Below are 11,619 nucleotides of genomic sequence, written 5' to 3'. Positions count from 1 at the left end.
TTTCCCTTTTCTTTCTCTCCACCACTGCAAAAACCTCTCTTTTCCATTCCTTACTTATTCCAGGTAGGCCATTTTCATTTTTTATCTCTCTCTCTCTCTCTCTATCTCTATTATCCTTGTCTCATTATCAATGTTTTTATTTGGTTTTTAAAATGGGTAGGTGTTTTTTGGTTGTTTTTTTTTTTTCAGATGGTGTTGAGGTTGACGGTGAGAGAAATTATAACGAGTTGTTATCATGGGAAACGAGGAGATCCATGGAGGAAGATGCTGTTTTACCAAACGCGTCTTTAATATTGGCTCAAAAACGGACGTCAAGAAAGGACCCTCTTGATAATTTCAACCGTTACATCGGTGGTTGGAATATCAGCAATAATCATTACATTGCCGTTAGTTTTCATCTAAAATCTCTTTAGTCTTTCATATCTTTTTCTTCCTAAGTTTTTCCCTTTTTCATAACCCCTCTCGCATAGAACTTGTTATTAGTATTTTTCTTCTGTTTTTGTTCTTGGGTACTTTTTTTTACCTCCTTTATTCATGTGGTAGTTCTAAATTGTGGTTCTCAATTGCTGCTACAATATAAAGATTTTAGAGTCTCTGCAATGATATTGCAACTGATATCTTTGTAGCACCAGCAACTCTGATCAAAGGCTTTTTTTCCGGTGTTCAACACCAACACATCACTGACGCCTTGAATTTCTTTCAATGTCTGACATGTTAATTTTGTGTCCGGTGTCTACCACAATTTCCTGCATCTCGATACCAAAGTTTGCAGCTTAACTACAATTGTGACCGCAGCCACAATTTAGAATCATAGTTCTAGTTTGTGTTGTTTTTTAGATCCTTTGGAAATATTAATTAATTGTTTGACTAACTTAATGGTTTTTTTGTTGGTGCAGTCTGTTGTTTTTACTGCAGTTCCATTCTTCATCGTTGCTGCAGTTTGGTTGGTGCTTTTCGGGCTTTGTTTATCCTTCATATGTTTTTGTTACTGCTGTTGTCCTAGAGAGCCTTATGGATATTCTCGTGTGGCCTATGCTTTGTCCTTGTTCTTACTCATTCTCTTCACCCTTGCAGCAATGTATTGTATTCTATCTTATCTGTCCTTTTGTTGTTCTTTACTCGAAGCAAATCTTTCGTTGTTGGGGTTTCCTAATTGTGTTTAGTTTTGATTTTGTTAGTGTTGGATGTGTTGTACTTTACACTGCTCAAGGTAAGTTTCATGGAAGCACCTCAAACACACTGGAATATGTTGTCAGTCAGGCTGACTTCACTGCCGAAAACCTCAGGAACGTGTCAGATTATCTCGATGCAGCCAAGAATATTGGAGTCGATGCTGTGTTTTTGCCTGGCGATGTTCAGAACAACATTGATAATGTGAAAACTAAGATTAATTCTTCTGCTGTGGAGCTTTCCACCAAGACTAAAGATAATTCGGAGAAAATAAAAGATGGCATTGATGGAATGTGAGTTCCAGTTGAAATCTTTGATTTTGATTTTTTTTTCTATTATGTTTACGCAAACTATCACCTTTTATGTGCTGTAGGAGATTGGCTCTTGTTATTCTTGCTGCTGTTATGCTCTTTATTGCATTTCTTGGATTCTGTAAGTATTTTTTTTTTCTTGTCATATGTTTCAATTTTCTTGCTCAAGTATAGATTTTTTCAGTAATTTTTGTTTCTCATTTTCTTGTTTTTTGTGATCAAAATTTCCTGCAGTATTTTCGATATTAGGACTGCAAGGTCTTGTATACTTGTAAGTTAAATGACAAATCTGATTTGTTCATATTCTGTTCTTTAATTCCTTCTGAACTGTTTCATTTTTTTATTGGTTTATCACATTCAAATTTCTAGTTTGTAAATGATGTGTTTCCAATTGCTGCAGTTTGGTAATTGTCGGATGGATTCTTGTTGCCTGCACATTTATACTCTGTGGCGTATTTCTTTTTCTTCACAAGTGAGTTCCTGTACAAGAATTTATTTTAACTTTTACCATAATGCTCTTTTGATCTCTCTTACCAACTATGAGTTACTTTGTTTTTAATTTGGGGCATATCTATGGTCTCTTAGTTCAATGTTTGGCGATCTGAGGATTTAATATTTATATTACTTTTGTGAAGTTTAGCTTACTTTTAAACCTAATGTACGTAGACATGCCTTTCCTTCTACTTTGTTTACTTTGTTCATTAGAAAATGAATTTGTTATGATGAATGTGAGATATGTTAACATGCCTTCTAAGAAAACAAAATCATCACTAAATTCTATTGGTATAATAACATGAACTGTTGATTAAGATTATTATTGACTTTTGAAATAATTTATTCTCCAAAAATTATTTAAATGGATTGCTTTGTGGTTTGAAAAACAAATTTTATTCTTGAAGGAAACATGTCTGAAGTGTGACAAATAATAAGTTGAAACTCCAGCTGTTAAAGTAAATTATCCAAGTTTTTTAAATTAACATAGATCTTAAATAGGATGGAATTAATCATCTTTGAAGAATGCATGCTTTGGTTGTGATAGCTGAAATGGTTACAACATCCTCTTAAAATTTTCAAAATGTTTGCAACATTTATGTCTTGTCAATTCAATCTGTAACTTTTGGTTATCATAAAAATAAGAAAATAGAGATCAAACTAAATTAGATACTCCATGAAGCTTTGCTAAGTTTTTTTATAATTTTGAAAATCTTATAGTTTATGAAATACTCATTAAGACACCCATGTTAACTGTGTTTCTATATCGTTTGAGGACATTGATTCAATTTATGCAATTATCACTTATTTTCCATTTAAAGAATGCAACATTTACTCTATTGCCGTTGCATATTTGCACCAGTGTCGTTGGAGATACATGTGTTGCCATGGATGAGTGGGTTCAGAACCCAACTGCACATACAGCCTTGGACGAAATTCTTCCCTGTGTGGATAATGCAACTGCTCAGCAGACTTTGTTAGAAAGCAGGGACGTGACACGCCAACTAGTTATATTGGTCGACAAAGTTATTTCCGATGTCACAAATAGAAATTTTCCACCTCAAGCTGGACCTTTGTATTACAATCAATCAGGCCCCCTCATGCCTGTTCTGTGCAATCCGTTTAACCCTGATCTCACGGTTCGGGCTTGTGTGACCGGGGAAGTTCCACTGGACAATGCTACTGAGGTAAGTCCCTTTTTAGTATATCTCTATCCATGAAAGTAAAGCATAGTTATTAGTGAAGCAATTTTTTTTTTCACTTCATTAATCTAAAATAATTATTTAAAATTATTTTTTCTCTCTTAACGTGGCATGTGTGTATATGGGTTTAGATACTCACATCTGTCAAACCGAGGATAAAATAATCCTAGGTTCGATTTGGGGTAATGAGAGATGTAAACAATGTGATTGTACTCAAGTTTTTAGATTGTGGTCATGGATGCAGTCGCCAATTCGGCAACATCACAATTTTCGATATTGTGGAAAATTTAAATGGGACTGATATGACTTCTATTGCAGTCATGTTAAGGTCCCATAGACATAAAAAATCTTGATGTAGCAGTCCAAAACTCTTTCATTGATCTGCTTTTAAAACCCAAATTGTAACATTTATTGTAAGATCCTATTCAAAACAGAATTATACTCCCTCCGAAACATAATATAAACAAAATTCGACCATTTTTTACTGTAACAAATCTCTGGTTCTATGATAGAACACTGCAAATTAAGAGGAATGAGGGCCCAAAGAGTGGGCCCACTCACCCATGTCACACACCTCACACACATTTAGTTTCTAGAATGATATGGAGGAAATAAAAGCTAGTTAATAATGTCTCTTATTCTATTAATATTCCATTAAAGGAATGAGGGAAGAAGGATGATTGAAAGGAATAAAAGCTAGTTAATAATGTCACTTATTTTATGTTATAAGAATGAGGGAATAGGAAGAGAGAAAGGTATTCAGAAAATATTCTAAGAAATAATTAGGGGAATTCTTTCTCTGGTTAGGAGCAATTTCGCTCTGGTTTAAGAGTTCTTAGAACTCTGGTTTAGTTCTTTTTCTGCATTTTCAAATTTCCAGCATTGTAAGAGCTTCAGTGCTCATCAATTCTAGTCAATAAAATTCTGGTTTCTATCATTCTATATATAAGAGAAAGACAAAAATGAATGTATTTGGTGTAAAATTTGAACCAAATAGATTAACTTTTGTTGACCAAATTTTCTCTTGTATGTAGGATAGAGGTAGTATAAAAAAAATTGATCTTTTACCTCACATTTAATGATAATATATAAAAAATGCCCTTAATTTTCATTTTCAATAAAATGATTTATTTACTAATTGAAACAATTTTCCATGTATAATTAATAATTAAGGTCTATTGAGATGTGAACCATTAGTTTTCTATGAAAATTGGTGAATGTTTAATACTACGAGCAGTGTGTCGACTGGAAATATAATTGGTCAATTCAAATTTTTAATGTAGAGAACATGAAAAGTTAGAATTTTTAGAACAATTCTTTTACAAACACTAATGATACTAAGAAAGAGCATAAAGGCCAATAATTGGAGTTTGTTATGAGGCCAGTTTAGGTATTGGAGTTTATTATGAGGGCAGTTTAGGCAACTCATTTTATACAGTAAATGACTAGAAATTAATCTCATTTTCATATCACGTTGATTCAAACTGCTACATGCTCCCGATATAACGTCTGTAACATTAATGATTTTGTTTCAAGCAGGTTTGGAAGAATTATATATGCCAAGTTTCTCCGGCAGGCCTTTGTAAGACGCCTGGTCGGATGACCCCGTCCATTAATTCCCAAATGGAAGCTGCTGTGAATGTGAGCTACGCCTTGTATCATTATGTTCCGTTCTTGATTGAGCTACAAGACTGCACTTTTGTCCGGCAAACATTCACAGACATAAGCAACAAACATTGTCCCGGCCTGCGCAACAATAGTCAGTGGATCTATGTTGGATTACTTATTGTATCTGCTGGTGTCATGTTATCATTGATCCTTTGGGTCGTTTATGCAAGAGAGCGGCGGCATCGTGTTTATACTAAACTCATTGCTGGATAAATATATATTTATATGTTGAGACTCGAAACATTATTAGATACAGTGTGATTCTCTTGTACATTTGAGTTGTAGATTGTTTTGCATGTTGAGTTCGGTATCTTATTTTATGTGATGTAGAGTTATTTATTTCTTACAATTTATCTATATACTTGAGTAGAGATGTATGAAGAGTGATTCAAGGAACTACAGTTTATTAGTGAAAAACAATTTAGTGCGTTTTGATTTAATTTTGCTATCGACGAAGCCTTTGGGTCGCTCTTCTTGAGATGAGTGTTACAGCGTCAATCTTGTAGTACCTATTTTGAAGTTCGTATGAATTTTCTTTTGTAACTAATTATTATTATATGAATTTTATGTATCCATACTAGATCAACTAAGTTTTCACTTGTATTAGAATTCAAAAAATGAATTAAGGAATAGTGTTAATGATTTGTCAATGAAGAATGATACTTTCTTCATTTCAAATGACTCACCATAGAAAATGAAAAACTTATATGAATTGTCATTTAATTTTTAGTCTAAATATTCATTTTTTTTCTCTTTAATTTTATCCCTAAATAAATGAATAGTATAAAACAAAAAAACAAAAAAATGAATAGTATGTATCATTCTCAAACATTGTATATTATACTGGATTATAACAATTATAAATGAGTAAAAAACAATTCTGTAAAATTTTAATAATGAACAAATGATTTCCATTTAAAGGACAAGGTGTGACAAAACATGACAGCAACATTTGAGTATTAAAAACTAATTGACAATTTATATAAGTTTTTGTATTTTCTATGGTCATTTTATTTTAAATGGAGAAAGTGTCATTCTTCATCGACACATTATTTTAACACTTGAATCATTTTTGAATTCTAATGCATAATCAACAACATCAAACACTATTAATATATTCTAAATGGAGCTTATAATTGCAAGTTAGAAGATGTTTACAAGAGTCACTGAATAATATAAATGTTGTCCAAAAATAAAGAAATATAATGAGAAATAATGAAATACATCGACTAAAGAATTTTAAAAACTACATAAATAAATTAGTTAAAAGACATTTTAAATGTATAAAATATATCGGTTAAAAGATTTTTAAATTCTAAAATATATCAATTAAAATGTTTTTGAACACCAAAAATACAATGGCTTAATGATGTTTGAATATTAAAAATAAATCGGATTAAATATTTTTTTTAAAACAAAAATAAGAAATATTTTAATGCAATTTACTTCTTTCCTTTTTTTTATAGTAGATATCAAATTGAGTCTCTACATTAATGTAGAATCATTTCTTGCTTTTTTTAAACCAAATCACTTCGCAACTCATTAACTATTAGAATCTAATTATCTTTTATTTTTTTGAAACAAATACTTAATTCCATTTTTTTTAACAAATGCATAATAGCATAAATCATTATTTTTTAATCTTGATCAAATCAAAAGTACCAAATGGAGAATTCAACCCATTGTAATGAGCATAAATCTTTTTATTTTTATTTTAATCTTGATCAAATCAAAAGTACCAAGTGCAGTAAATCTTTCTTCATCTTGCTAATAATCTGTTTTTATGTTTCAAATTTGATGATTGTCTTTCATCTCGTTGCTCTTGGGATTTTTGCTACTTCGTGCTCTCCCATATTTCTCGACAACATTCATTTGTTGCTTTCATAATTTGTTTTTTGAAGATCTTCAAATTCTATTAGATAAACAGGTTTTCTTTTGAGTCTTGACCACAAAAATCTGCTTCAAAATCAATTATGGGTCGGTTTCGATTTCTCCAATTATCAATTCAAAGGGTATACAATACAAGTGAAGTGTGATGATGTAGAAGCTCGCTCTTGTCTTATTCGCTTGGGCAATCGATTTGGAGAAAGAAAATAAAATTAACATTGACATAGTGCGATTTTAAGAATAAAGCGAGAGACAAGACAACATTAAAAGATTCAAGGATGATATATGTACATCCCCAATATCCATACATTTATATATTATACTATTTTTTTATTTTATTTCTATTTCACTCTTTGTATCACATCACAACATAATCCATCTATCATATTTACCCTCTATTTCTTTCTTATTCAAGGTATTAAAGAGGTGGTTGAGTGTCACAAATGATTTTTCTAAAAAATTAAAGGGGCAACCGATTCTGAGCATTATGGAAGGATAATACATTTTAATATCACACCTTTTAAAACATATAACAATATTGTAATAAAATTATTAAATCTTTATTAAAAAATTTAGACACTTTAAAATATAAAATAATTTATTAAATTAATATAATCAATTTTGTATAAATATTTCATTTTTAATTGATAATAAAATCAATTATTTTTTTTGTTTGAAAAAAGTCATTGATTTGATATTTATTTTTTAATAATAATTTAATATTTATTAAGATAATATTAATTTTAAATAAAATTTTATTAGTTTTAATTTTTAAAAATGTAAGTCTTTTTTATTAGATATTTTTTAAATACTAAAACAATTGTCATTATGACCTTACTTTTAGGCTAACCTTGAAGATGAGAATGGGTGAAAGTTGAAACTAACCAAAGAAGTTTGTGACTACTAGAAGGGCATTTTAGTCTTCTTGTAAATTGGACAATATGATATGGTAGCCTTAATGACCCAATGGGGAACAGGGACAATATTGGAAAGGGGATGATGCCTTTATGTGTCGTGTTTCTCTGTTCTCAAATTGTAAGGATTATGAGGTTTTATTTAAAAATTTATTTATATCTTTTTAGTGCTTTTTATTTTAAGCTTTAGATGCTTAGTTTAATTTAGATTTTACTCTTGCTTACATGTTGAAGAAATAAAAAAAAATTATTAAAAGAACAATGTTTAATCTTTTGAAATTCAAGGACACTTTTTTTCTATATTTGGTTCTATATTATATGTCTTTATATGTTTGTTTATATTTTCTATTTAGTTTAGTTATTATTTTTTTGACAGAAAAATAAATTTATTCATATTAACATAAAAATAGTACAATTAGATCTAATGATTAAGAAAATAAAAAACACATTAACGATACACATAAAAATTGTACAAGACAATGAAAATAACTAAACCAAAATCTTAATGCTAACAATCAAATTAATATATTCAATGGACTAATGGTTAAAATTAATGCTAGATTCACAATTTTTAATGTCATTCATATTCGTAAAAAAGTATATACCGATGTTTATTCATATCGACTATAAGTGATTTCTAACATGATCAATTCAACCATCTGTTTTAAGTCATTTGTATGACCAATAGTGTGTTGAATTTGGTTATAACCTTCATAAACCTCTTGTTCAAAATATAGAATCGACAAAACGAGTCGTCTGTGTTTATGAATACTGTACCAAAATGGAAAACAAAAAATGCTACACCACAATGACGAATAGACTAACATCGTGCCCATACAACGAAATCATAGATAAAATATAGTAGAAAAACATAATTTTTATAAAAATCAATTTTTTTAAATAAAATGAAATAATAAAATCATTCAATAGAATAATTCTAATCCAAAAAATAGTCCTAAACCGTTTCTATATGGAATGAAGACGAGAGATAACCTAAGTTTTTGTAAGAGACGTGGTGGCGGATTTGCTATGGGAATTTTGGACTTAGGGGCTGGGTTGGTTTGCCCTTCACAGCCAAATCTTATGTGTTTATTCACGTGCCTCTAAATACACTGTTAAAAACTAGAATTCTATTTATCAGAAATTATGATCTAGTAAAAAGTTAAATGAATATGGGACCAATGAACAATCACCTTACAAGAAACAATTATATAATCCCCTTTTTGATTTAATCCTTATCATAGCCGCATGTCCTAAATTGTATTGGGGATTTGTATGAGGCACAGCACAGCACAGCACATGTTTTTGTCGAAGAGCCAACGGACAACGGCTTTTGGCTTTGATCCGATGTTGATGGCTTTTCCCTTTATCAATGGTAACTTTACAATAGAAAAAGGACAATAGAATTGTCTGAATTATTAGGTTCATTTACTTTATGAGTATTCTTTTTTAACTTAGAATTGTGTTACTTTTCTTTTGTTACTTTTTGGTTACATGTTTATTTTATATTTAAATATGGATTGTGTCTATGCAATATATAAAATATTTAATTTTAGTGTTTGTAAGATAAATTTTTTAGTTTAAATGTCTCCAAAATCTAAGCATTTTTTTTTTGTATTCTCACACGTACAACTATTAATTTTTAACGGTTAAATAATTGATGAATTTAAACGTAAGTATACAATTAGTCTTTGCATCATAAAAATTGTTATGTGTACAATTTTTATAATAAATTATAATTACTATATTGATTATTTTCATATTTAGTTAAAAGATATACAAAATATATTAATTTTAATTAATTATTTAAAAATAAATATTTATCTCGTATATCAATTATATATTTATATAACTTCTTTACCGACTCATTTCCAAACAAACAACATGAAAAAATTATTGTTAGTACATTATAACTTTTGTTATTTTTATGTTAATGATACTAAATAAACACTAATTTAAGAAGTTTTGATATTACATTTGTAATTAATATATTATAATTATTCTCATTGTTATTTAGAAGATATAAAAAAATTTAACTTTAAGTAATTAACTAGAGAAAAATACTTGTTGTGTATGAACTATATACTAAAATAATCTCTTTAATGATTCATTTTCCAAAAAAAAAACATGTTTGATTATTATATTGTAACTGTTATGATTTTAATAATTCATTTTCCAAAAAAAACATGTTTGATTATTGTATTGTAACTGTTATGATTTTTATGTTGACGATATTAATAAAATATAAAATTTAAATAATTATTTAAAAACAACTATTTATTTCGTATATGATTTATAAAATAAAAATGAAAAAAAAATGCATAATCAACATTTTGATAAATTTTTTGCTATGTATAGGTGCAATATTTTGGTGTTACTTTTTGGCTTGTTTAAATGCAACGATATGGTCCAGTTCATATTTTGTAATAATGCAACTTTTTGTGTGCTAAATATGTATTTTCATTGATTAGTTTGGTCCCACTATTAGTTGATTTATTTAAAGAAAAATAAGATACCATATGAACTTTTGACAAAGACTAGAACCAAATTTATTGCATTTTGCAGTGAGTAAAACAATTCTTTTACTATGTAAAGTCTAAATAAAATTTCGTGCATTTTGCAAGGGTTAAAATAATTTTATTTATATGGATTAAAACCAAATTTCTTATTTATAAGGACTAATTGTATATTTAAGTTTAAATTCATTAATTACTTTGTTAAAAAACTAACAATGTTAGATATTAGGAAATAAAACTAAAACATTTGCAATTTATAGAATTAAAACAAAAGATTTTACTTTGTGGATACCAAAATCAAATTTATTATATTTTGCAGTAACTAATTGCATATTTAAATATATTTTAATTTAACTTGTTAACAAGAAGCTAAGACACTTGATAATTCTTTTTTAAGATTTTTTAGAAGTAGAGAAAAAAGAATAATCTCATAACAATTGTTTATATTTCTCAAAATAATGCAAATGAAAAAATACTCTTTTTTTATTTCTTTTTGCAAACATTTATTCATTAAATAGTTTTTCAACTTTTTGTCATGATAATATTCCATTTTAAAAGTTTTTTTATCAATGTAAAATAAAGACACATCTTATAATGAAAAACACAAAATATTATTACAAATTAAACGATTACTTTTCTACTCCATATGGGTCTCATGTTCCAACCAAAATGAAACCTGATTAATGGTCCTGCCCAGCCCAGGCGTGACATAGAAAAAGACAAAATATATTCCTTAGGTGGGCCTGTCATGTGGGATTTTTACTTTATGACGAGGACAACCATAAACAACTACTAGTGTTTTCTACTTAAACTCACATTAGCCCAAGGTTACACCCCTAATAGGGAGAATAGCTTACCAATTGTGGGGTAAATGTATGAGAAAGCTTCCTACAGTAAATAAAATTGAGATGTTGTGCAGTTTTTTTTTTTTTTTTTTGGGTTAGACCAGATATTGTGTAACGTCCTAATTTCAGGGTTTAGAATTAATTACATAATTATCTTTGGGATTAGGCTAATTCAACTAATTCCAATTAAGTGGTAGAAAATATAGGCTAAATTGTTGCACCGCTTGGATTATAACAATCAATCCCAATTAAGTGGTAGAAATTATAGGTTAAGTTGTTGTAACGTATTAGTTGTGAAACTTAGGATATCATATAAGTAATTAACTATAAGTAGCCACTAAGAAAAATAAAAATACAACACAATTAAATTCTCAAAAGGTAGAATTATATCGAATTGGAGAGAAGCTAAAGTATTTTGCGGATGCGATAACGGTTAATAGTGAGTGACAAAGAAGGAATTTTTATCGGATAACGCTTCAAGAGGTGAGTAATCACACCCTTTAAACTTTCATGGTACATCTATTTTGGAAATTTAGCATGGAAAAAGAGTTAGATATTTTGATTGGTATTTTCTTATAAAAATATATCTTTGTCGAGAACCTAACTCTATTAAA

The 11,619-nt window shown here is 28.8% G+C and overlaps 1 protein-coding gene across 1 annotated transcript; it reads left to right on the top strand.

The window, feature by feature from the left end:
- The first annotated feature begins 6 nt into the window (after positions 1-6).
- On the top strand, positions 7-5,283 carry LOC101501423 (uncharacterized). Its single transcript, XM_004488412.4, has 9 exons — positions 7-63; positions 190-386; positions 897-1,078; positions 1,179-1,463; positions 1,544-1,602; positions 1,716-1,752; positions 1,882-1,953; positions 2,836-3,160; positions 4,715-5,283. Exons 2-9 carry the CDS (start codon positions 255-257, stop codon positions 5,054-5,056), a joined length of 1,434 nt encoding a protein of 477 aa, XP_004488469.1. The 5' UTR covers positions 7-63; positions 190-254; the 3' UTR covers positions 5,057-5,283.
- Positions 5,284-11,619: the final 6,336 nt, after the last annotated feature.

The sequence above is a fragment of the Cicer arietinum genome, chromosome 1, assembly GCF_000331145.2.
Source record: "Cicer arietinum cultivar CDC Frontier isolate Library 1 chromosome 1, Cicar.CDCFrontier_v2.0, whole genome shotgun sequence".
In the NCBI taxonomy this organism is placed as follows: Eukaryota; Viridiplantae; Streptophyta; class Magnoliopsida; order Fabales; family Fabaceae; genus Cicer; species Cicer arietinum.
This window is presented reverse-complemented; position numbering and strand designations above follow the sequence as displayed.